Genomic DNA, 26,237 nt, shown 5'->3' on the forward strand with positions numbered 1-26,237 from the left:
TTAATTCCCCCTTCTACTTCAAGTATCCATCCTCTCAGTATGTCATGCCAAGGTTTAGTGCATCCTGCCCACCCTGGACTTGCTACCTTGGAGCTGTGGGATTTGCTGGGGTGTACATGGTGGAACTTGGGGGATTTCAATAGTCATGGGCCAGCTACATCTTCTGTGCTGCCTGCCAGTGGCCAGCAAGCCTGGCTGAATGGCCACCTTTACAGCTCTCTGCCATAGCCTGAGGAGTAAAACAGGCTCTCTCTGGGTTTTCTGAATATGTGTTTTCTCTGTGTTTCTTTAGCAACTCATGGTGTTTTATTTACTTGAAAGAACTGTCCTTATAGTTTACTTCCATGGTCTGAAGGTGAATTCTTCCCTCTGCCAGCTGATGCTTGCCAGACTGAAGCCCTCTGTGCCTGAGCAGCCCTTCCCAGGAGCCTGCTCCAGCTGTCTGTGCCCATGCCAGTCTGCATCTATAGCTCCTCAGGGAGGCTGTGTCCTCTAGACAAAAGGCAGCAAAGTTGGGAGGGCTTTCTGTCTGTGCCTGAGGAAGGGCTTTGCTTTCTCAGGGTAAGTGTCAGGGGGAGTAGCTGGCAAAGCTTATGTGAAGTGACACCCTGGGATGTCACAGTGGCCTCTCACTTCTTGCTCTTGCATTCCTGCCTTGACATAACCAGAAACAGCTTTATCAAGTGAAGGCAGTGTGAATAACTGAGCCAGCCTCTCTCAGATTTAAGACTGTAAGTAGCCATGCTAAATAAATGAATGAGTACCACATGTGTCATGCAGGTAAACCATCATCTCAGTAAGAATCACTGATGTCTGTGGATGGAAGAGGACTGCAGAATCTTTTGTTCCTTGGAGCTTCTCAGCCTTGACCAATGGACCATGTTGCCTCTGCTGTGATTAACAGTGTTTTGGGGGAGTGTCACCTGCTTTAATCTGTATTTTGCTGTCTTCCCCACATTTTTCATTCAATGAGTCTATTCTCTGTTTACATTTCCTCCCTTGTAACCAAATATCAGTGTCTTACCAGCTTCAGACAGAGTTTTGTCTCTCTGATTGGGCTTTTCTTCATGCTTCTCTGCTGTCTTCTGCAAGTATAGCCCCATTCACAGAGTTCAGGAAAGGAAGACCTCAAGATTGGCAAACTGGACTTGTAAAACCCAGCCTTCTCCATGGATATGGTAAACTTAAGGTGTTGAAAGTCAGAGGATGATACATTTTGATGTAAGCATTGCTTGCTCCATACTTTCAAGTTTTTGCCCCATTCTCAGAGGTTTGAGCATAAGATGTGCAGCCATATGTAGGTGAGAGCAGCAGGCAGATAATGAGTTTAGCTGTTATATGGTGGGATGTGGTCTCTGCGTGGGGTTTGCTCTTGTAGTCTGGTGCTGTGCAGGTGCAGAGCACAGTGTTTCTCACACCCTGGTGTGCAATAGTGTTGCATAACCTGAGCACAAGATGCAACAAGCATGTATTGCCTTCTCAGAGACGCTCTGGGAAGAGCAGGAAGGTGAAATTGCAGAGCTGGTGTCAGGCAGGGCGGTTCCAGCTGTCTACGTGTTGCGTGTCTCATCTGCCTGCCCATGCCAGAGACTGTAGAGTCACCAAGGTGTGTTCTTGAGACTGTCCAGCAGCCCTGGCCTCCTCCCTGTGCACACTCCTGATTTTACTGCTGACAGTCCACAGCCTGCAGAGGTGGTGTGAGTGAAGCAGTTTAGCTGACTGGGTTAGATTATGTTTTCAAAAGGCACATGACAGCTTTACAAAGTCTGTGTTTAGTTTTAATGGTTTATAGAGTCTGGTTTCTTCTTCCTGGTCCAGGACTGCAGATGTTTCCTGTGACAGCTTGGAATGTGGGATGCCTAGGTGGTCAGAGTTGAAAGTGGGCAGAGGGAGATCAGAGGGTTCTTCTTGGGAGCTTTAAGGGAGAGGGGAAGGGGCAAAAAGGCCTTGGCAAACACCATGATTTCTCCCTCCCCAGTTTCCAGGTGGCAGAATCACACTTGCACTGGGGATGTTTTCTGGAAAAGCTGATGAATGTACTTGTGCTGCTGCTGGTTAAATAGCTGGTATTTTACTGCTGATACTGATAAAGACCATGAATAGCTAGGAGCATGGAAATTATGCTGACAAAAAAAGGAGAAACTGTCATACAGGGGGGGAGATATCTTCTCTCTCAGTGAACTTTAAATTACAAGCATTTTGATTGTTGCACTTTGTTTTTTTTCTTTTTCCAGTTTCCTTAAAACACTTAGACATGGTTTAATATTCAGCTGACTTCAGTAGGACTGAAATCATGAAGCTCATCACAGCCTAGAAGTAGAGCCAGGATATCCATATGCAGAAATGCCTTTTGGATGTGCCATTGGAGAAGGGGGAGTCAGCTGAAGTTTACTAATTAACTTATAAAAATCTTGTCAGGGCATTTGGTAGATGCACTGTTGCTTATTTGCTTTTTGTACAGTGGCTTAATAAAATGGTGGTGACTGATGAGTTTGGGCCATGATGTTTTTCTGATTTTCTTGTGGTGCTTGTTGAAGGCAGTAGCAGATTTTTATGGAGTTTGTGGCTGTTGAATCAGCCTTTCCCAAGTGCTAATGCTGTTAGTGTCACCTTGTTAGATGGTTTAATGTGTTGGTGCAATTAATCTCCAAAAGGAGAGAACTCAGCTCCTTTCCTGTAAGAATTAAGGCTTTTCAGAGAATAGAAAGATTATACAGGTGAAATTTAGGTCGCAGTTGGTGTCGGATTAAATATTCAGCTGCCTTGTGGATTGAAGCATTGTGTCTCACACTTCTGATTTTTAGATCTGGGTTGCACAATGCTCACCTATCTTCAGTGTGGAGGTGGGCTGCATTAACAAGCATGGCAGTGCAAAGAAATTGGCTCATCTGTCCTCAGACTTGCAAGATGCTAGCATTTAAACCAGAGGAATTTCTTACCTTAGCTTACCTGTTTCTCTCTTCCCTGTATTTCTGCCACTATCTCTTATCCGGGCACCTATTTCTGAGAATCTGTGAGCACTTTCCTTGCAGACACCAACAACCAAGATGAACAAATGCTCTGAGTTGCTTATTGTCAACCTGGGGAGGCAATGAAGAGTTTTGGCCAGATGTCCAAGCAGACTGAAAACACTTGAAACTCTTCCAAGACACAGCTTCTTCTGACCAGAAATGCAGATATTGCCACTGAAGGTGTAACCTCAGGGCTGATGGGTTCTCTGTAGTTTCCAGGCAGCAGAAGCCATCTGGTGCTGTTCCTGTACATCCTGGTACACTTATGGCTGAAGGATCTTGCCCTGTCCTCTAGCAAAAGTCTGTCTTGTGAGCAGCTGGAAGCTATACATAGACAGGGTGTACCAACTCTCTGATAAAATTACTGAGAGTAGAAAAGCTAATTAATCATTCATTGCCTGTGCATTCTAATTAGAGCAGTATAAGTGAGTGCTTTGTGCTCCTAGCAGTTGCAGGCACGGAAGATCCTGTGTAGCTTTCCAAAGATGTAGGGGCAAAGCATGGGCCCTGTTTTATGAGTAGGGAAGCTTTGGACTGATGGTGGGCTCATCAGGGGTTTTCATTCTTGTCCCAGCTTTACTGCCATTCCCAAACCTTCAAGCTAAATGCACTGGTTGTCAGAAAGTTGAGTTGTAGAAACATACACCACTTATCCTCAACTTTTGCTGTAGTGTCCTTGCAAATCAAGAAAGCCCAAGGGCAGGCCTGGGAAGGCCTGTCACCATTCACAGATGGGCTGTCCTGAAGACAGTTTGCCTCATTCTTTACTCCAGTGTATTTTCTGAAAAGATCCAACAGGGTTAAAACCAGAAAAAGTCAAACCTTGATATGCCTATTTGTGTTGAGATCCATGGATTAAAGTGACAGAAGAGAGAAATCAAAGCTGGAACTTCACCAGCTATGAAGAACTGATAAATGACTTCTAAGCATTGGTGTTGTTTTGAGACAGCTGACAGCTTCAGGAAGAAAAGATTGTGTCAGTGTCTGCTTCTTGGAACTTATTATTTTTTGTTTGTTTTTTGAAAGTTTATGAGGTGTTGAAACACACTATTGCATAACTGCTTCAGCCCTTCCCTGTTGCTTTCAGGATTTTGTACTGCTTAGCTTGGTAGATAATTTTGCCTCTTAAGCCCCACTTGACTGGTTTTATGCATCAGTTACACAAGACACAGTACTAAGAATAAGCTTCACCTTTTGTACTCTTCATCTCAGTGCAGTGATACATCTTCTCGAAGGAGTGAATAATGGTGTTGTGATACTTTGGAAGTTAAATGTATACCAACCACTAAAACATCTAATATTTTGATGTGAGGAAGGGATGGGAGGTCAACAAAGAGGTAGTTGTCAGATAGATGTTTTTGATATCCCATGTAAGCTGAGAGATGGTGCATTCAGTGACTTGGCAACTGACAGTGAACTGGTACCCTTGTTGGACTGCCTGTGATCCTAGGAGAAGGCTGGCTTTTTTCCTTCTCTGGAAAGAAACACAACTTAAAACTACTTAGCATTTACATTTCTTTGTGACTTTTTAGGCAAACTGCTATTGACAGGGTTTTAGGAATGTATTGTGGTAAGATGGGCTACGTGCACCTTTCTAAAGGCAGAGAGCTTCATCTCCAGGACAGTCATGGGTTTTTTCTGTCTGTGGTTATCCAATGAGTCCAGGTGAGACTGTGTGCTCTGTTCCATTGGTGAGCAGTGCAGTCACTGAAGGCTTTCAGTGACACAGGGCAGCCTTTCAACACAAGTTGGAATTTGTTTGTCTCTTGGGATGGCACACAGCAAGGTCACATTTGTGTTGCCAAATTAAACTTAAGATGGAGCCAGAGGAGACTGAAACAACCTCAGATTTCTAAACCTATTGGGTGTCCTCTTAGTGTCCCAGTGTGTGAAGTCCTTGCCACAGCCCCATACCTCAAGGCACTCTTTCTCTATTTGCAGTGCTACTGTGATCAGAATCCTGCCTCCTCCAGCTAATCTTTGGTCACTGGAGTCTTCTGTCACCTCCCCAAGGTGCTTCAGTGATTCAGGGTCAGCTCCTGCAGGAAATAAGACTTACTGTGGCAAGTACTGGCTTTCCTAGGGAAGTGTTTTACATGCCTGCAGGTAGTGAAGCAGTCTCTGCTGTGGGTGCCCCAGCATCCCATATTGCCCACGTTGCTGTTTTGTCAGGCTCAAGATGTCCCCCGGAGTGTTTGGCTGTGTGCAGGGAGCAGCTTTGGAAGCAGGGCCAGCTGGTGACTTTGTGACCACTTCTAGGAGCTCAGGTGCTCTGGGTAACAGCCCAGTCTCAGTGCACCCTTCCAGCATGGGTGAAGTGGTGAAGTGATGAGTTCATAAATCAAGGGGTTTTCCCTGGAGAAGTGGATGGCTTCATCCTCCTCTCCTTTTGGTGGCAAGACCCTCTCCAGCAGCAGCTTTAGATCTGGACCTTCAGGTCCCAGAAGAGAAACACACCTGTCTGAACTTAGGGCACAGTGCAGCAGGTAATGTTTGTCTTGCTGGATGTCTGAGAGGAAGAGACCAGAGTCATGTGTGCTGCTGAGATACCTTGTCTGCTATTTGTCATTGACCTTGATCAGTCCTTACAGCTGCTGGATACCGAGCTCTCAGATAAAAATAGGTTCCATCATTTATATACATATGTAAATGAATATAAACCACACCTCCAAGCAGTGCTATAGTTGGGTGCTTGTGGGCTCAAGTGGGAAGCTGTGTGCCTAAATTGAGTTACCACCTTCAAACCTGGCTGTGTCTGCACTGGCAGTGGGACTGGGTGAAATTAGTGCTGCTGGAAAGAGCTGCAGGACCGAGGGTGTTATGGGGTGGCAGGTCTCAAGCCCTCCTAAGATGTTTGTGTGCTTGTTGCTTGTAAACTGCACCTCTGTTGCCATTAAGTATTCTGAGTGAAATGAAGCACATGTTCAGGTGACATTTTCCTCAACTAGAATGTGTATTTAAATAGTTGTCACCTTTTTCTTCAATGACGTCCATTAGGGATTTTTTTCCTCGTTTTCTCATTCCTGGACATAGAAGGCAAACCCTCCTAGGGGTACCCTTTTCTACACTAATTTAAGACCTGTAGATTAATTGGTAAGCAGGTTTTGGTGCTAAGTGTGTTAATGATTTCTGAATGCCTGTGATGTGTGGTATCATTTTCATGGAATGACTTGTAATGACCCTTTCCTCTCATGTCCCAGGCAAGTGGGATTTCACTAATACTGATCAATGCCTTGTGGCTTACAGGATGAAATCTTTCTTCATCCAGCTAGAACACTTGTATTTGTTCAGGGAAGAAAAAAGAAAAGCAACTTTGCTAACTTTGCTTCTGTCTGGCATGCAGGGAGCTTTGCCATCAGTTGTGTAGTATTTCCAGTGTTTTGTTGAAAAACAAGACTTTTTTCATGCCCGTTTGTAAGAATTGTGTAATGAGTAAGATTTGGTTATAGATGTTTTTAGAGTAGTTGTCAAACCTGCTTCATGATGCAATGAGGGAAAGTCAATTGTGGGTTATCTTCCAGAGGACTTGAGTGATGATTTTTTTTTTTATTTTTTAAATATTCTTTCATCTAATTTTGCTTTTTGTGGTACTTTTTAAAATAAGTGTTTGATAGTGATAGTAATAGGTTGATAGGTTCAAACTTGTTCCAAGATTAGCATGGAGGGTGTTGTAACACGTAGACATCATGCAGTAAATCAAGGTGTGGTGGATGGGTTGTGGATGACTCATCTTCATTGGACATGAGAGCTGTGGAAGGTCAAATATATTTTACAGGGCCTGCTACCTTCTCAGTGTTGGATGATCCCAGAATCAAAACTGAGTGGGGAAGCCTCAACTCTGCGATATCTGTTGCTGAATAACCTGATAGGTTTTCCTGTGTCTCTGAGTCTGGCTGTCATTGTGCTTGAGGCATGTATACCTGTGTCACAATCCGCTCAACCTGAGCGGGAGTCCTGATGGTTCATTCAACCCCAGGGTGCAAAAGGCAAAAGCAAGAGACTCAGGTTTGTTAAGCAGAAAGCAATAATGCAGTTTGAGTGCTAAAGAGAGAGAGAGGGTGAGAGAGAGAAAGGATGGGATATAGCTACCAACAGACGGGACACATCCTCCTGGTCGTCCGACGAGATGCGTCTTCAATCCGTTGGGGAGAAAGAGATCCCAAAGTCTTTTTGGGGAAAACCACTTTTTATAGTCCTTTTCCAAAGCGAGTGGCTTCTGGCCAAAAGGTGGGGAGATTTATGGACTGTTGCATGTGGAGATCATGGCTCCATGACACAGGTGTGGGGACAGGGTGTGATAACCAGTACCCTGCAGCATACCATGACAAGCACCAGGCACAGCCACAAACAGTCCTTGGCCCGCAAGCATCACCTCGGCCAGGCCGGAGCTCCGGTTCTGGGCAAGTGGTGCAGTCTCAGGTCCCAGTCTCTGGTGATGGTCGTGAGGCAGATCAGAGCAGCTCAGCAGCGATTCATTTTCAGTAAACCTGGTGCTTGCTGTCCTGTAGGATGTGTTTTAAAACTGCCTTGGGGATCAGCGCGCTCACCTGAACGGCTTTGCGTGCGGGTTTGTGCGGGCCTGGCGCCCCTGTGTCCCTGTGAGATGAGTGCTGTGACCAGAGACGTTTTCCCTGTGTTTCCCTCAGAGCAAATCGGGGCGCTGGCGGGGCAGCACATCGTGCACGTGGCCTGTGGGGAGTCGCACAGCGTGGCCCTCAGCGACCAGGGCCAGCTCTTCTCCTGGGGCGCCGGCAGCGACGGACAGCTGGGGCTCACCACCATAGAGGATGCGGTGACAGTGCCAAGGTAGGTGTTTCCCAGGGACAGCTTTCCTCAGGGGGCGCCTTGGAGGTGATGCAGCAAGATTTGCTCAGCTTGGGAGGGTTACTTTCTCTCAGTGTGGCAGGAATAGGGTCATTCTCATGTTGGGATGAAGGTGATTCCTTCTCCTTTTTCACCGCACTGCAAGTCCTCAGGAGGTTTGGGCAGAGCAGACCTTCTGCCCATGGATGGTTGGGGTATGGAAAAGAAAATTGGAGTGTGCTTGGTTTCCTCCATGAGAAATGCCACAATGACTACAGAAAATGTCACAATATGTACAGAAAAAGGAGGTGCATGAAAGAGTACTTCAAACCAGAAGTGCTGTTTGTACTTCATGGTGTTCTATCATGCTGTGTCTATTTGGTCTGCCAGTGCAGAGCAGAAGTTTGAGATGTCTCTCCAGGATGGCTGTCATTGAAACTCTTCCTTTAAATACTATTTTGACAATTACAAAAGATTAATGTTTGAGCTGAAGGGCTCTGTGGGAAGACAGTCCTTAACTTGCATGTGGTTCTGATGAAACAGAGAGAGAGAGGCTTGTATAGCAATGTGATAGTGCCATTTTAAAAATAACATTTTTGTGGAATAACTTGAACCTTTGACATGCTATTCTCTGTATAAAGCACTAAAGAGGGTTTGGTGCTATAACTCACTAGAACTGCTAGGCCCATAACAGCATGAAAAATGTCAGTGCCTGAAAAAGAATAGTGAAAGAGATGCCAAGAACCAGCTATTTTCACCATTTCCAGATGGTTGGATTCAGTGCTATAGCAGGAATTGTAGTTGAGTTACTAGTCAAGTGTCTGGAGGTCTCCACAGATTTGCATCTATTTTCTATGGATCTGTATTGCCTTCAAGACACTGTTCATCAGTCTTGAAACCATAGATTTTGTGTATTTTGAGTGTTATTTTTATCTAAGGTGATTTGTGGACACTTATTCTAAAATAGTGTTGTCATCTTTAGGTTGATAAAGAAATTGAACCAACAGACAATACTGCAGGTTTCCTGTGGAAATTGGCATTGTCTGGCTCTGGCAGCAGGTACTGTAGCATCCATTATTAATTACCAAAATTTGTGCTGTTATTTTGCACAGTGTCCAAGACTGCATATTTCTGCATAATAAATCACAGACATCCCATGTCCTGACTGCTTTTGGGCCAAATGGGATGCTGTAAAATGTATCAGGTACTGTGAATATTGAGGAAGAGCTTTGCCAATTCTGTGAAGAAAGAAAACATTACAGACCACCCACTGTTTCACTGGTGAATGATAGCAGGAGCACTTGAAAGCTTTCCATCTTGATTTAGAAAAATGTGTGTAATTAATTTCTTTGTGTTGAAATTTTCCTTGGCTGTTACTCTTTTGTGTGAAATGTGGACTGTTTTTTTGTTGCACTTAGTTGCTTGCGTGTTTACTTGCCTGGTGGCTTCAGGCCATGCTATTTTTTTTTTTTTTTTTTTTTTTTTTTTTTTTTTGCGAAGAATGTCTCTCTTGATTTTGCTTTTTTTCTTTTCATCATGAGGCTTGGGTGGGAGCAAAGCTTCCAGAACTGTTTCTTTTCAATTTTGGCAAACCTGCTTTTCTGTTGATTAACTTTTCATCCACCATTCTCTCTTTTTCCTCATTTCAGATGGCCAGTTCTTCACATGGGGGCAGAACAGCTATGGTCAGCTGGGCTTGGGCAAAGAATGTCCCTCCCAAGCCAGTCCACAGCGTGTCAAGTCTCTGGATGGGATCCCTTTGGCTCAGGTTGCTGCAGGTGGAGCCCACAGTTTTGCCCTTTCTCTCTCAGGAGCTGTGTTTGGCTGGGGGAAGAACAGCTCAGGACAGCTGGGACTAAGTGATGAACGAGGTATGAAAATTATGCTCCTAGGTAAAAGAAGGATAGACTCCTTTGGCCTAGTGTCTCCTGTTGATTGGCAGTGTATTTTTGGTGAGTGGGTCTGTAACACTCAGCAGCTCCTCCTGGCATGAGATGGCAGAGAAAGTCTCTCTGCAGGCTTTTCATACTCAGTAGAAACAAAAATGTGGTTTTTCCCCTCTTGAGTATTAATTTGAGTGAGGAGGGTTAAAAAGAGAGGTCTTTCAAGTGTGAGTGTCAACATGCAAATATCAAAGAAAGTTCTCTTTATTCTTTCTCCCTCTTCTCAAAAATATTTTGCCCATATTTTGTTTGAAGTTGATTGGAGCAAAAGCTTTCCCTGCAGAACAGCAGGCTGAACCCATCTCCTCATTTCCCAACATGATTTTGACTGGTGAGCATCTGTATGCTACAAAATGATGGCAACACTGAATATCTCAGTATTGTAAAATGTTGTGTAGTTTATTTGTTGCACAGTTTACCAGACACATCAGTCCAATGGTAGTTTTCTCAGGTACTAGTCTGAAAAGCCCAGATCTCTTCTGCTTGTTGTTCACACACTCTTTAACTTTTTGGAATAAAACAAGTGAATACAAGATTTTCTTTGGAGCTTTCAAATCAAAATTTGGAGCTTGATTTCTTTATTGGTTTCTGCATAATTCCTGAGCAGATTTAAGTATGTAGGCAAGTTACTGAGTATAGATGTGATACCTAGCATGCACCTAGATACCTTGTACTGTTTGTAAAGTAGGGCTGATCTAATAGAAGAGCAGCAGTGTCCTTTCCATGTAGATTGGCATATAAATGCTTCTAATTAAAACAAAGCTGCAGTTTACATATGAGAGGCTTACACTGGCTTGGGGCTAATCTTAAATGAACAGAATAGGTATCAGCTTGTGGGGTGGTGCTGGCCAGGGATCATATTCTGCTTCCCCCTCAGTGCCTGGCATTGTAGTAAATATGTGGTATTTATGGTAAGTGAATCATACTTGTCAAACATGAACAGCAAGGTCTGCAAACATGGGTATTCTGCAGCACTGTTATTATTAACAATTATGCTGTAGAGAGAAGAAGTGTCATTCCTGTGAAAAGAAAGATCAGAATGCTAAAATACAGAAAAAAGTAAATCAAAAATACACTCTCAATTCTAAACTCTTAGAAATGTGACTGTTTTTCTTTCACTACCCAGTAAAAAAGCACCTTACAAATCCTTAGGTGAGAATCTTAAGAAGTGGGCAACTTCTATAGATAGGAACCCAGCTTTTTGTTGGTATGAAATAAGCAGCTGCTCCCCTTAATATCAAATTGCTTTTTGGTGCCTTCTGCTCCTTGAAGCACCAAGCTTTTATTTTTACTGTATTCATCCCTGGGTGACAGACTTTAAATGATTAGGGATGGCAGAGTGAAGGAGAAAAGCATCACTTAATGGTTGGTAGTGATTAGCCTTTGCAATTAGGAGGATCTCCTGCTTAAAGGATGACAACAGAAGGAAAGCTGAGTATTTAAATACACATTGGGATTCAGCTTACTTGTGTCTCGCACAAGTGTCTCCCACGTGTCAGGGTTGCTCTTTATGGAAAAGGTCTAAGTAAGCTTTTGGAAACAAGTATTTGCAGTCATCCCTGAGGAGTCTGAAATGGAGCATGAAGCTGAAAGTGGGTGTTTCTAGGCTGCACTCACCATATCTCACAAAGAGCAAGTGCATGTTGAATTTATACAAGATAATCAACATGTACATTCTCTGCTCTGGACAATTCTGCTTGAGTCAGTCAAGTCTTTTAGGAGTTAGAGGGGAAAAGTGCTCAAGGACATGTGGGGCCTTTTTCACATGGTTGTTAAAGTTTCCCTTGTGCTCATAGACCATGTTTGAAAGCAGACTGTCAGTGCTTTTCTTGGACATGCAGGTTTTTGTTTATGAAACAGCTGCTCTGTTTGCTTTGACATCCTTGCAGACCGAGAGTCCCCTTGCCACGTGAAGCTGCTGAGGTCTCAGAAGGTTGTGTACATCAGCTGTGGAGAGGAACACACAGCAGTCCTGACAAAGGTAAAGATGCTGACCTGAGAGCACTGTCCCACCTGCCTGATGGTTTCACAGTAGTTTTCTGTGTAATGGTAGAAAAACACAAATCTACTTGCTGTATTCCTTCTGACCCCACTAAAAGAAACTAAGTGGAAAGTATAGCCTAATTGTTTATTCTGAGGTTCATTGCCAACATGATCCTTTGCTGGTTTTGAAGCTGAAGATGTTAATAATCTACAGCAAGGAATAGCAAAACTCAGGTAAATCACTTGGAAATATTAGCTTTGGGAGGAAGAAAGTATAACAAACACACACCCAAAGGGGTGAAAATAGCATTTTGCTGGAAAATAGAGTAGTACTGTGCATTAGAATAAGATGGAAGCTAAAATTAATGGGTGTTTAAATTAAACATTAGTAGTCACAACATTTACAAGAGGTTTTCAGTTCCAAGCCTGCTGCTTCCAAGTGGTGTATAATTTAGTGGCCAGAGGACAGGGCTGGGGTTTGAAAGAGAGTGGCTCAGTTCCTGCCTTGGCTCTGCCACTTTGTAGGTGTTGCTTCCTGTTTTGGAGCCTCAGTGCTTTCCACTGTAAAATGAATTGAATAACTGAGTTTGGGAAAAATACTGTTGTAGAAAACTAGTTCTGTAGGAGCTTGTCTAGCGTAAAGATACCTGAAGATAATTCTCTTAGTTTCTGATGGTTGGCAAGGTTGCTTCTTTGAAAGCTGCGTTAGCAGAATGCAAGTTTCTTTTCTGAATCCTTTGAAAATTCCCATCAGCCTCTGCTTAAGCTTTGGGCTCATACTGAAACTGGAGTCAGAGAGATCCTGCTGGATTCTGGGTCCCTAAATGGAGACTCTTCTGTTTGATTTGCTAACAGAGTGGAGGGGTGTTCACCTTCGGTGCAGGTTCCTGCGGGCAGCTGGGCCATGACTCCATGAATGATGAGGTGAACCCCCGAAGAGTTCTTGAGCTCATGGGCAGTGAGGTATCCCAGATTGCTTGTGGCAGGTGAGTCCTGTGTGCAGTCAGAAACCTTTCTCTGGTGGAGGTTAATGCTGATACTGAATCATGCAAACAGGGGGAAACAGTCCTGCTTCTGCATTCTGTGTGTCAAAGCTAAATGAATTTAAATCTTACTTTCCATGAGAATTTTACGGCCCTCTAAATGAGATGGTTTTTTAATTGGGGTTGTACCTACCTGTAAAAGATACATTCCCAAATTAATTCAGTAAGGCTTCAGAGCAGAAGCCCCTTTGGTCACAAGTTTCCAGCTTCTTTAATGAAAAGTGAGTTAGCAGCACTGGTGCTGTGTTGTTGCCTTTCAGAATGTACAGGCTTAGCAAATGACTAAGCTGATACTGTGAGCCTGATACCAGCTGCATGTTGGCACAAGCTGCTCTTTGTCACTTCCACCTAAAGGGCTCCATCCCATAAACTGCTGCCATCAGGTGGCAAAAACTGAGCATTGGTGTCTGTGTAAAGGTGCTGCTTGGCACCTGCTTCTGGCCTAGGAGAAATGAGAATAAGTTCTAGGCTGCATTTGGTTTGATTGTTGGGTTGTTTAGTTTTGGGGTTTTTTTTGGTTTGTTTTTTTTTTTTTTTTTTTTTTGTTTTGTTTTGGTCTTTTTTTTGTTTTTGTTTTGTTTTTGTTTTTGTTTTTTTTTAATTTTTTTTGTTAAACAAGGTCCAAACTCTGTACCCATCTCTTACAGACATCACACTTTAGCCTTTGTGCCTTCTTCAGGAATGATCTATGCATTTGGCTGTGGAACAAGAGGCCAGCTGGGAACAGGGCACACTTGCAATGTAAAGTGTCCCTCTCCTGTCAAGGGTCACTGGGCAGCTCATAATGGGCAACTCTCAGGGAAACCTGGTATGTACTGTGCTCAATTTGAAATGGCAAATGGACATAAATATTTGCACCCATGCCTGTCTTAGGACATCTTAACATTGTTCTGTGAAGTTTCTGGAAATACCAAAAGAAATCCATCCTGTTGTCCCAAATGCACTGTGGTAATTTCTGAGTGACTTTTTGCTTTCTCTATTAATGTGTGCCATCTCCCTTTCTCTTTTCATGGCAGAGCTCAGCATTTGGCAATCTTGAGACCTCATGAAATTGTACTAATACTATGTTCCAAAGACTTTGTTCTCTCTTTAAAGCCCCTATTGCAGTTTAAAAATTACAGCTTTCCCCTCCTGTGTAACTCTCATGTAAGTGGCTACTGTGCTTGAGTTCCAGCTGATTTCATCAGAGCCTTCAAAGGACCCAGGTGCTCCTTGTAGTTGTACTGGCAGTGCAAATGGGAGGGGAGAAAGTACAAGTAGGGTCTTGCATTCATCAGCCTCTAATACAACTGTGTCTTTCTCAAACAGATGCCTGTAAATACCACATTGTTAAACATATCTTCTCTGGAGGAGACCAAACATTTGTGCTTTGCTCCAAATACGAGGTAAACCAAATGAAGTGTCTTTTCAAGCCTTCTCCCCTGTCCCAGCATTCACAACACAGCTTTTGTTTTTGCTAAAATCTTCTGAAATGGAAGTATTGCTTTGGACTCCATTCTGCCTTACAAACTTTAACAGCTCTGACAGTTGTTGCAGGGATTTACAACTTCAGTGGCTGAGAGTTGCCTTTCTCTAGAGGCATATCAAAGCCATAGGGAAGATCTGATTCCAGTTTAATCAGCAGGGAGGGGAATCCAGTCTTTGCAGGTTGGAAGTGAGGGCTGCTTGCCACCCGTGGCACTGGTTTCTGCATTGTTGGTGTGTAGGGTCATCAGCCATATACAATGAGATTTTTGTCAAGCAGTTCTGAATGGAGGGCTGAATGCTGAATTGGTTTTCCCACTTCTGTCTTCTTTTTTCTTCCAAGAAGTGTTTGGGATAAACTTTTGAGGCATAGAAATAGGTATAAAATAACTGTACTAAGCCTGTAGTTACATATGACAGTATTTAAGAGGGCCTTTGGTACATCTAGGAAATGATACTTTGATTTTTTTTTTTTCCTCTTTTTGAAATGTATTTGAGGATTCTTTTTTTTTCTCAGACTTTTTCAGGAAAGTCCTTCCCTTTTGGACTTCTTAGTAATGCCACAAAATATCTAACCAAACTGGTTTTCAGAGACCACACTAAGGAGGCTATCACTTATTTATTAAAACAGAAATTATGGATAGGAAGGAACTGTTTTACAAGCCTTGTCTTTGCTGAAATCTGTATCTTCTCACAGAATTCCTTGCCTGCTGATGATTTCCGGACCATAAATGAAACACGTTACACCTGTTTAATAAATGATGAAACTATAGATGTCTGGAGGCAAAAGCTTTTAGAAAAGAACAGTTCTAATTCTGTCAAGTAGGTATTGTGGCACTGGACAAGCCTTTTGTTGAAAGTTCTATTTAAATAATTTTGTTGGCTTCCGTGCCATGCTTTCACTTGAAATTTAGCAACCTTTTCAAGTGTGGTTCTTGGTTGTTTCCAAGGGGAGGAGTTGCCAGTCACAAGGCTGCCAGGTGAGAGCTTCTGAGCTAAACCAGAGGAATTTGAAGCTGCCTCAGCATTGCAGATGGTGGGTGGGAATTTGATTTTCAAGTTGTTCAGCACTGTGTGCTTAAAAATCATGAAAAGTAGCAAGAACTTGTGAACAGACTGATTGAGTTCTTTCCCCTGTGTGCCTGCCATGAGAAGGGCAGAAAAGGTGGAAAGGAGGAATTAATTCCTCCTTTCAAAAAGGAACCTTACATGATCCTGAGTGAAGTCTTGCCCTCTGTGCCTCTAAAGGGGTTATCCTGAAATTGTTTCCCATAAAAAGAAGGGAAGAGAGATGAAGAGATTTACTGAGGCATCCAGTAATAACCTGTATCTCTATTTTCTTTTGTCTTCCTGCTGCCAACAGTAATGTTGTTCAGATACTGTCCTCAGCTGCCTGCTGGAATGGAAGCTTCTTGGAGAAGAAGTAAGTGCCAGATTTCCAGATGTGTGGCTTTCCCTTCATGCAGACTGGAATCACTTTGCTTCACTCACTTCTGCAGGGGGATTTGATTTTTTTTTTTTTTTTTTTGATCAGGCAGAAGATGAGGGCAGAGGATGTTCCCTAAGGGGTTGGGTGGTCAGAGCTGGATAAGGAAGGCAGATGGTCTAAGAGAGTGCATGGGGAGTGTACTGTAAGTGGCACAGATTTCTTGGAGTTGCCACAACTGTTATTCTTTCTTGTGAAACAGATACCAACATTGTTAAAGAGAGGGATAGGGATAGAACATGAAGGGAAATGAGGGGTGCCAAGTATCTGAATAGTCTCATATCCAGCTGACTTAGCTGGTGCATGTGAAAGCATACTTCCACACAGGCTGCTCTTGAAAATACATCAGGGGCAGCACAGAAGTGCTTTCCTTTTAGGTGGCATCGTATGTGGAAAGTTTTGTGCTCCTGCTTACAAAAGGAGAAATTTCAAACGAGTGTAACCCACAATAGGTGGTGACAAGGTTGTGAGACATATAGCTGAGTCAAAGGTTGTGGGTTGGGAAGGCTTGTGTTGGCTGTATCTGTAAAAGTTGAGGAGGTAACAGCATAAGATGAGGAGGAGGAGTAATTTTTCTGGTGATGTGATGAGTAAATTATTTGTAACTAGGTGAAGAAAAACTTACTTTGAGTAATCTTTGTGCAATACATTCCAAGAGCAACTTGAAAAAGAAGATAGTTTGCTAATTATTCTGGTGTTTTTCTGCTTGTCCAGTAGTTTCTTCTCTAGTGTTGTGTCATGGTATTGCATCAGAAGGGTTGTATCATGTTGGTTTAAAACCCTTGTTGAGGTATCCAAGTTATTGAGTCACTTTAAATAGTCTCACGTCTCCTTTGAATGTGGAAATGGGTGGAGTTTATGGCTTCATCAGCCAAATACAGTTGATCTTCCACTTCTGTGGTGTGTTGGCTAGTGCAGCACTTCTATAGAGAATCTTTGGCCAAATGAATGATAAATTCTGAAGCCTCAAATGAGGCTGCATTTAACTATGTACATTTATACATGAAGTATGTATAGGTATGTCAAGGTGCACTTGACAGAAATACCCCAGTGCATCCCTCCCATATCCTAAGGCCATGTTGGCCTGTTTGCATTACAGGATTAGATGGGGGAGCAGCTTTTCCATGGCTGTGTGCCTGAGCACACCCAGCACTACCATTGCAGAGCACAGCCCAAAGTGCTCTGTACCATGGTGTGTCTCTGGGGAGCTGTTTCCAGCCTGGAGCCTGTGCTTTTATGGGAACAGCCATTCTCATGTTGTTAGAGTCACACCATCAAACTGACAAATGCATCCTGTCTTTAATAGCTGCCTTCCCCTTCAGAGTGTCTAATACAGTGCTCTTAAGTCAGGAAGGAGTCAGTGAAGGAGTCCTGGGGATACCAAAGGACAATTTCACCTTTGGTGAAGTGTTTCTCTGCAATAATCTAACCAAGGTCTGGAAGAATTCAGAAGGGAGAGTCTTTGTTTCTAGTCTTATGAATTCCCTAGTGATCATTTCTCTATTTCTTGCTCTCAGGCCATGTCAATGCACAGGTAATGGGGTCTCTTTCTTAAACTTATGCCTGTCTGTGATTTCTTTTTTTAAAGAATTGATGAACATTTTAAAACCAGTCCAAAGATCCCAGGGATTGATCTGAACTCCACGAGAGTGCTGTTTGAGAAGCTGATGAACTCCCAGCACTCTATTCTCCTAGAGCAGGTACTGCACTTCTGAGATTTGGATATTCAGAGGGGAAATCAGGGCTTTGTCCCTCTCTAACATGCAAGTACCAGCAGCATTGTTGGGAAAAGGTTGCATTGCAAAGCTAAATGCCAGACACTTAATGGTACTTCTCTTTTGACCTGGGCTGATTTTGACCTCCTCAGAATGTGTCTCCAAGGCTTTTATTTAAAAACAAGTTTTATCTCATGGCATTTAGTACTTGAATGTCTGCTGAAATAAACTCTGTGTATATTTGTAATTATTGTGTGTCTGTCAGGAGTTGAGTGCTTCATGGTGGTATAATTTATTCGAACTCAGAGAATTTCTTTCACAAGTGCAGAGCTGTGGGATAAAAGCATACGTGTTCCCCTTGCCACTTTTAGCTATAATATATTTATAGTTCTGGGTTTTTTCACTCTGGGTGAAAAATATATATAAATATATATTTATAGTTCTGGGTTTGACTTTTAAAACAGGGTTTTGCCATTTCATCAGCCCTTAAACATCATCTACATAGTAGGTGCTCTATCACTCAGGATAAGTTGTCTTTTTTGGTTTGTTTTCTCTCTAGATACTGAAGAGCTTTGAAAGCTTTTTGATTCCTCAGCTGTCCAGCTCTCCACCAGATGTTGAGGCAATGAGGATCTATCTGATTCTCCCAGAATTCCCACCATTCCAAGACTCCAAGTACTACATCTCTCTGACGCTTCCTCTAGCCATGGCTATTTTGCGCCTGGATACCAACCCCAGCAAAGTGCTTGGTAAGTGCCATTTAAGAATTGGTTTCATTTAAAAGTAAAATATAATTTCAAAGAGCACTTACTAGGGAGGTTAATCTAATTTACCTTATCTAGTTTACCCACATTCAGAGACTCAGTTCTAGATAAATTTCTCTACAGAAACATAGATTTTTGTATATCGTGAAGATTAAATTATCCTAGTCTCATAAACTTGGTCAGTTGTTGATCACTTTAGAATATCTTTCCTGTATAAGGTAAAAAAAGAATACTAAATATAATATTGAATTATTTTGTCCTCTAAGATGCAGGCAAACCTTGGTCTGTGACTTAGCTGAACACTAAAACTCTTCTCCCATCTTGAGTCTTTTAATTTCTAATGTATTTTACTCTGACCTTCTTTTAAACTGAACAGAACATATGCTGCTTAATGATTATTACTTACATTTGTTAAGCTACTATTGTTCTTACCTTACTCTGTTTCTTAAGGTTGTCTTGTACTAAACCTGATATTATCATGTAAAGTGCTATGTGATGCATTCAGACCTCCAAAAGAATCCTAGGCTCCAGCTTTTATTTCACAGGTGATTGATTCTAGGAAAAAAGCTAATAGTTCAGGTCCCTTCAGGGGAAAGTAAAGATTACCTGTCCTTGGCAAGAAAGAGATCAGCCTCTCTAAAGAGGGGGAGTTAATCCTTTAGTGCAGATGTGCCAGGAGACATGCTCTGGCACCTGCTAGAAAAGGATGTGGGGCTACAGAGAATTGGCCAGGCAACTCTTTCCTTGTTACTCCTGAGAGATAGATGTTTGCCCTTAAGATCACAGTATCCTGAATCCAGATACTTGAAACAGTGTCTTGAATTAAAGTCTGAGAAACTTCAAATTCAGGCTCTCACCCTGATCAGGGTTTGGGCTGGGTAATGGCTGGTGTGGCTGGACAAGAGTGGAAAGAGGGGAGCTTTTCAGTTTCTGATATTTAGATGACTGCCTCACTTTCCTGTTGCTACAGCTAGGGCAGGAATAGAGAATTTTTTTGAAGGACTCTTCAGGTGTATTCTGCTTTTTTTTCAGTTGTAGCCCCTTATTTAGTGGATAACCTTTGATTCAGGTTTATATTGATGTCTTCTGCTTTGCAGATAACTGGTGGTCTCAGGTGTGCCCAAGATACTTCCTCAGGCTTGTGGACCTCTATAAAGGTGCAGTGGTTTACCTGCTCAGTGGAAGGAAGACACTGTTGATTCCAGTCCTGTTCAGCAGCTACATTACAGCTGCTCTCAGGCTTCTGGAGAAACTCCACAAGGTGAGGGAAAAGCCTGGTCATGTGTTGGCTCAAGATGGTTGTCTTGTCTGCCCTTTGCCAGTCATGAGCTGTGTCACTGTCCATCAAGTCACAACATGGGAAGGATGCTAGTGGCTTTCCTAAGTCCAAGGTTCTTGAAGATTGTTCAGTCCTGTCTCAGAGACTAGAAATAAGGTTACCCTAAAGAAGGCTGCTGCTGGGCCATGCACTCTGGCATCACAAACACCTGTCCCTTGATGGTCTCTGCTCTCACTATGTTGTTGCTGGGTGGTTGGGGTGAGGAGGAGAGGGAACTAAAGTTACAAAGAGGTTCTGTTTGATTCTTCTTGGCTTGTACCAAAATATAAGAGATCATGTATTGTTTGCAAAACTTTCTGAGTACTTTTGTTGCAAGCTGTTATAACTGAATTTATGAAAGCAAACCTGAAAATATGTTAAAATATGTTGAATATTTCCATCTGTTCTTTTCACTAGGTGAATCAGAAGGTTAAACATGTGGAATATGATAAGTTTTATATCCCTGAGATTTCCAGCTTGGTGGACATTCAGGAGGATTATCTCATGTGGTTTTTGCACCAGGCTGGAATGGTAAGAGCTCTTATGTATAGAGATGAAATAGCTGTCTGTGTTTGTGTCTCTGGCTGTAGATCTATATTTCCAATATCCTTAATGAGAGCATAATGTATTCAGTGTAGGAGCTTCTGTATGTTAAATATCTCAGATCTTTACAAATATCTCAGTGCTTTACAAAACTGACTGAAAAATAAAAAGGCTGTCGAAAGAGTTGGAGCTAACAATATTTAACCAAAGCTTGCAACAGTCTCTGTGATTATTTATGTGAATTTCATTCAGTCTTTGCACAAGGGGATTAATTCAGTCACTGGATCCTTTTAATGTAATCAAGACCTCAGGAGCCAAGTCCTGTATTCTAAAATTATAATTTTTGCCCTTTACTTCTGCTGTTTAGGCAGGTATTGTGAATAATGTAGCCAGTGGTGTTAAAATGTTGCTCTGTAAGAGGAGGCAGTGTGGCGTTCTGGCTAGGGGAACTGAACCAAGCCTCAAGAGATGTGGGTTCTATTCCTGGCTCTTCCAGTTACCTGCTGGGTGATCTTGGGTAAGACCCTTCACCTCTTTTATGTCTCACTTTCCCATCTGTAAGAAAGGAGATAACTAAACTGAGGGCTGGAATATGCTATGTGGGAACCTGGTGAGATTAATTAATTATAGTAAAGAGAGGAATTCCAAGTGTAAAAAACACCAAAAAACATCTGTCAAGGGATGCTGCAAGAGTAAAACCTGATAACTTTTTGTGTGTTTTTATGGGCTTTGTAGTGTTGTGTGTGCTGTCCCCCCATCCTTTGCTTTCCATCATTTAAATAGTGCTGCTGTATGCTTACCTTTAGTGAGCAGAACAATAAAGTACTGACTTAAATTTATGTAAGGGATAGTTAAAAATGTGTCAATATGGCTAATGACAAGTAATTTGCATTTCAGAGGTGTTCTTATGGATGGCCTTATGGTCTCTCCTGTTGTTTCATGTGGTTTCTGCCTTTGTTACTCTTTATAAGAGCAAGTTTCACCCATGGCAGACTAACACAGGATGCTGTGCCAGTCAGTCCTCTTAGTAATGTTTGATGTTCCTGTTTTGAATTAGACTTGTGTATTTTCTTGAGAAGGAAGTTCCCATGCTTTTCTTTAAGAGGAAGAAAAATGGGTTGTTGGTTCCAAAGGAGGAAAATTTACTTTGGGTCACCTTTGGACTAGTCCATCCAAAAAAACCCACACAAAATTGAAAGAGTGAAAGATTTTTCATGCTTCTCTTTTTCTTTCACAGAAAGTAAGGCCATCCATCATGCAGGTAAGAAAATTGTTTCTCAAGATTTATTTAAGGAAGTGCTCTGGAAGCTGTGGATAGGAACACATCTTGCCTGCCTTTCTTACAGGATGCTGTGACTCTCTGCTCTTACCCTTTCATCTTCGATGCTCAAGCTAAGACCAAGATGTTACAGACAGATGCAGAATTACAGATGCAGGTAATCATTCTCTCTCCTAATTTTCCTGACATATCTCTTTATCACCTTTTGCAATGGTGCCTGCATGGAAAGGGAGTTAACTGGGAGCTGGTGTGTGCAACACTTTGTTGCTTCCATGATACAAGAGGGCAGTGTAGCTGGAGAACCTCTTTGCCCTGGATATTGCAGAGGCAGCGCTTGGTGTGTTTCCTTCAAAGTGTCTGGCAACATCAGAACTGTCAGATGTGCATGTGGTGGAAATTTAAACTGTATAGAGAAGGAGTAGTTATGTATTTATGATAATCCAAGGATAAGGAGTAAGGTGAGGAGTTGTAAGAATAGATAGGTAGACAAATGTTCAGGTACGTGGACACTTGTTTTGAAATGTCTGCCTGCTTCAGGAGTGGTTGTTCCTTCTAAATAATGAGGTGAGTGTTTAGACCAGCTCCTGATGCTGTTTGTGGTTGCAGGCAGCAGCTGTTGCCAGCAGCCCGCCCACTTAGTTACAGTGAGGGGCACAGCCCAGGGGCCCTCCAGGAGTGTGCTGACAGCAGGTGTCCAGCTCCAGCACCCTGTAGGTGGCAGCCAAGCCAGCTCCCAGCCAGGCTGTGACAAGGGCTGCAGTACCAGTGTAAATGTCCCAGGGCCAGCACTGCTCACACAGGTGCCTCCTGAGAGAGGCGAAGTGTTGGACACTGACCCCTCATCCAGGGCAGCTGGATCTGGGACTGGTCCCATCCTCTGTGAAATAAATTTGCTGAGGTCCTTGGTTGTCAAGTTCCTTCAGGGTGGAAAACTGTCATCACAGTCAGCTAGTACCTATTTCCTGGCTTTTCCATGGCTGCTTGAGCACACAGCCTGCAACAAGGCAGAAGAGGCTTGGCCTATGCTCAGGTGCTGCAGTCACCTGCTCCTCCTCTCATTTTGTCAGCCTCTTGCATGTTTTCAGCTGCCCAATTTGTCAGCAGTGCGCTGCTGAGGGGAGATATTGACCTTACCTTGGCAGAACAGCAGACTGGTACAGGTTTTGTTGTCCTGAGAGACAGTATCTTTAGCAAGACAACCACTTAGATGCCAGAGAAACCAGTAGACTCAGTAAGAGCATGAATAAAACCTCTTCTCCCCAGCAACCTGCCTAATGTGGGGAAAAAAAAAAAGGTCAGGAATTTAATCTCTGTTGCTCTAATGTGATGAATTGATCCGTGGACTGAAAGTGTTGGTGTGGGAAATGGGGGAACAGGGCATACAGGCACACACACAGTACTGAGTGACCGTGGAATTCTTCAATCCTGGAGAAACCAAAAAGGCAGAAAGGAGCACCAGGCATGTAGTTGTTAACTGTTTTTCTTTCATAGGAGGAAAGAATCTGAGCTATGGCTGCTTTTCACTTCTCCTTTATTTACAGGTTGCAATAAATGGTGCAAATTTGCAGAATGTCTTCATGCTTCTCACCCTGGAGCCTCTGCTGGCCAGAAGCCCTTTCCTGGTACTTCATGTTCGCAGGAGTAACTTAGTTGGTGATGCTTTAAGGGAGTTGAGCATCCATTCTGACATTGATTTGAAAAAACCTCTCAAAGTAAGTTTGCCTCATATCTTTAGCACCCTCTCATTTAGCAAACTTTTCTGCAGCCTTTCAGCCATTCACATTACTGCTTCACCAGTGTGCAGTAACTTCTCCATAGCTGTCACACATTTGGTCTAGTCAGTTCAAAGATTGAGTCTTTTTTCTGACTCCTGGAGTGCTTTGGCTGTGAATTGCTTACAAGAAGGCAAGAACAGGATTTGCTTTCTTCTCCTGGTGTGTTGAGAAGGGGAGGAAGCATTTTATGATATTATGCAGTCTCTGTTTTTCCTTCTGCAGGTGCAGGCTGTTTACAATAGGATGTGTTTTATCTCTGAGAGATTGCCACAATCTTCAGTAGCTGCTGTTGTGCTGCTGCTTTGATTGTTGGTTATTTATGATTTGCATAAGGATTTAAAGGTGGTTTTTTATGATTTGCATAAGGATTTAAGTATTCTCAAAATACCTGGTTTGCCACCCCTGTTCCTTTTCTGTCCCTGCAGGCAGAGCACTGAAATGAGCTTGTGGTTTGCTCTGGGTTTGGGCATGTTGGACAAATTGCTTTGCATGGCTCTCAGTTAGAGAGAGAGGTCTAATTCACTCAGTCTCAGCTCTGCATCCCTGTCACTGACCTGCTTTTTCTACAGGTCATCTTTGATGGTGAGGAAGCTGTTGATGCTGGAGGAGTGACAAAGGAATTTTTCCTCCTGTTGTTAAAAGAGCTACTCAATCCTATCTATGGCATGTTCACTTACTACCCAGAGTCAAACCTGCTGTGGTTTTCAGACACGGTAAGCCCTTGCCCTCAATACATGCAGGTTGGAAAAAATACTGCATTTAAATTACAAGGAAGTTAGTGGCAAACTATGAAATAAATGTTCTTCCTCTCATTTTCTACTCGTGATACAATGTGAACTCTATTTTTAGTTAGTGTAAGTAGGTCCATTAACCTTAGTAGAATAGTGATGGTTGTGCCTGTTAAAGAGTTGGCGCTCTCTCTATTCTTATCCCAAAATAAAACTTGTATTAAAATTCAGGTGACAGGTAACAGAACTCTTATTATCATGAATGTGATGGTCATGTGCTGTTTTAAAGAGTGAGAGCTTTAGGTGGTAATGGCAGTTGAGTTCTGTGAGTCCCTTGCTGTTCACATAATTGCAGCCAGTCCACTTAGTCATGCATCACTATTGCCTTCAGGATGTAAAGTTGTTAATGCTTTATGTGGAGAAGCTCTTAAACAGCAAGAAACATGGCTTGTAGTGGAAGGTTGTTGGTTTTGGAAGAGTGTGGAGTGCAAGATGTGTACCTGTTAGATGGCTGGAGATGGTAGTTTATGTCCTTTCCTTTACCTGTGTAGGCAGCCATATGGGAAATGATGCTGCCAGCCTTCCCTTAAGGTGTAACCCCCCATGCTAGGGGGTTTACAAGAAAGGAAGTGGCCTGGTACCTTTTTTAACTTGTAAACAGTATTACAGAGTATTCACTGCTAATGTCAGTGCTATAAAACAAGTCTTTTGGCACCAGGAGTGATGACAGTGTAAGCACTGAAAATGAGTCATGTATTTGAGCATTTAACAAATGTGGGCAGCCAGTTTGTGACTGACACATTGAGAGTCAATATGTGAAGAAAAGGAGGCCTGTGCTAGCACCTCTACTGATCTATCTGCCTGAGTAGAACTGTGCTGATGCAAAAGCTTTTAATAGAAGATAGGATAGGTAAATAGGGAGAGGATTGTTAACACATTTCCTTGCAGTACCTAGGCAGTAAACACTGAAGCCCTGTTAGTGTTTGTTTAGGTTTGAAAGACAGGTTTGCTAAGAAAGGCAAGAGCCTCTCTTTGAAATGGAAAATGTAATCCCCCTCCCTCCAAATTATTACAGTTTTGAAATTAAGGTGCTCTCAGGCAAAGATATGGGAATAGGAATAAGAGTTCTTTACTAGGAAAATTAAAATAGAATTACAGTATTACAAAGAACAATCCTAAAACACTGACAGAGTCAGAATACAGCCTGATACCCCGTCAGTCAGTCAGGGTGTTGGAAGTAGTCCCATTGAATGGTGGCTGCATCCTCCTGCAGTGGTAGATGTGGTTCAGCTGAAGCAGTGGAACTGTAGAAGGTGCAGTTTTCCTCTGAAGGTCCAGAAATGATGTGGAAAGGTCTGGAATCCAGTGGAAAGATGGCTGTCTTGGTGTCCAAAATCTCAGGTTTTTATCTAGGTAGGAAATGTTTGGCTCCTTACCCTGGCTGGAGCATCTCACAATAGGATGATTTAATTTTGTCAGTCATTGTATCAGTGACACTCAATGGCCCATTAACAGACAATATCTTCCTGGAGAAAGGATGGGTCATGAAAAAGATAAAGATGATTGCCCCACCTGGTTTTAAAGATGGCCCATTAGCAGATAATATGTGCCACAGAGATAAGGATCACTGCCCCACCTGGTTTCAACAGATGGAGATATAATACATACTTTTGGTCACATCCTGTGTTGCAACCCAAGACAGTGTCTAAACACAGGTATGTAAAAAGGAATTAAAAGTCAAGTAAGGTGGAAAGCTACTGTTTCCACAGTGATCATGGCTTGCAAAAGTAATAGAGCGTGGTTTTTGAAGCTTCATTTCTGTGCCACACGCCAGCAAGAAAATTACAACCAAAGTGGCTCCTGATGGGAGCTCTCTGTCCCAGTTGGAAAAGCAGGGTCTGGCTTCTTAGTGCATGGAGGAAAGAGTACTGTGTATTGCACCAGTGACAGTTTATCTCATCCGAATTTCTTTTTGTGGTTTTGCAGTGTTTTGTAGAGCACAACTGGTTTCACTTGATTGGCATCATATGTGGTCTTGCAATCTACAATTTCACGGTTGTAGACCTTCACTTTCCCTTGGCTCTGTACAAAAAACTCTTGAATGTGAAGCCCTGCCTAGAGGATTTGAAGGAGCTGTCCCCGACAGAAGGAAGGTATGAAAATCAAAATTTGCAGCTTTTCTAGGAAGGTAGAACATCCAGCTAAGAACAGGAAGTGCCAAATTAGGTAAAAGCTGATGAATGAAACACTTCCTGATCCTTTTGAGTAACTGATTAATTTGGGTGACTGTGGTCCTTGCAAAACATGAGCTGGGGTGAATTTTGTGTAAGACTTCTCTCCCACAGGCTGTTGGGTCCATCTGCTTAGGCTCCCACCCTCCTG

General features: G+C 42.7%; 1 protein-coding gene across 6 annotated transcripts in view; it reads left to right on the top strand.

The window, feature by feature from the left end:
* Positions 1–26,237, top strand: part of HERC3 (HECT and RLD domain containing E3 ubiquitin protein ligase 3) — a 44,717-nt gene that overhangs the window by 11,251 nt on the left and 7,229 nt on the right. For 4 of the 6 annotated variants that reach the window (XM_056490634.1, XM_056490635.1, XM_056490633.1 and 1 more), the window contains 18 exons: positions 7,658–7,817; positions 8,797–8,873; positions 9,464–9,685; positions 11,647–11,738; positions 12,596–12,726; positions 13,431–13,591; positions 14,092–14,168; positions 14,945–15,069; positions 15,611–15,670; positions 17,322–17,433; positions 18,008–18,197; positions 19,310–19,473; positions 19,948–20,061; positions 21,311–21,334; positions 21,420–21,509; positions 22,894–23,064; positions 23,697–23,840; positions 25,842–26,008. In XM_056490634.1, coding sequence (XP_056346609.1) covers positions 7,658–7,817; positions 8,797–8,873; positions 9,464–9,685; positions 11,647–11,738; positions 12,596–12,726; positions 13,431–13,591; positions 14,092–14,168; positions 14,945–15,069; positions 15,611–15,670; positions 17,322–17,433; positions 18,008–18,197; positions 19,310–19,473; positions 19,948–20,061; positions 21,311–21,334; positions 21,420–21,509; positions 22,894–23,064; positions 23,697–23,840; positions 25,842–26,008 — 2,281 coding nt within the window. Of the gene's footprint in view, positions 1–7,657; positions 7,818–8,796; positions 8,874–9,463; positions 9,686–11,646; positions 11,739–12,595; positions 12,727–13,430; positions 13,592–14,091; positions 14,169–14,944; positions 15,070–15,610; positions 15,671–17,321; positions 17,434–18,007; positions 18,198–19,309; positions 19,474–19,947; positions 20,062–20,440; positions 20,591–21,310; positions 21,335–21,419; positions 21,510–22,893; positions 23,065–23,696; positions 23,841–25,841; positions 26,009–26,237 lie in introns of those variants that run through there. The other 2 variants (XM_056490638.1, XR_008840427.1) reach the window with 2 other exon arrangements.

The sequence above is a fragment of the Oenanthe melanoleuca genome, chromosome 4, assembly GCF_029582105.1.
Source record: "Oenanthe melanoleuca isolate GR-GAL-2019-014 chromosome 4, OMel1.0, whole genome shotgun sequence".
In the NCBI taxonomy this organism is placed as follows: domain Eukaryota; kingdom Metazoa; phylum Chordata; class Aves; order Passeriformes; family Muscicapidae; genus Oenanthe; species Oenanthe melanoleuca.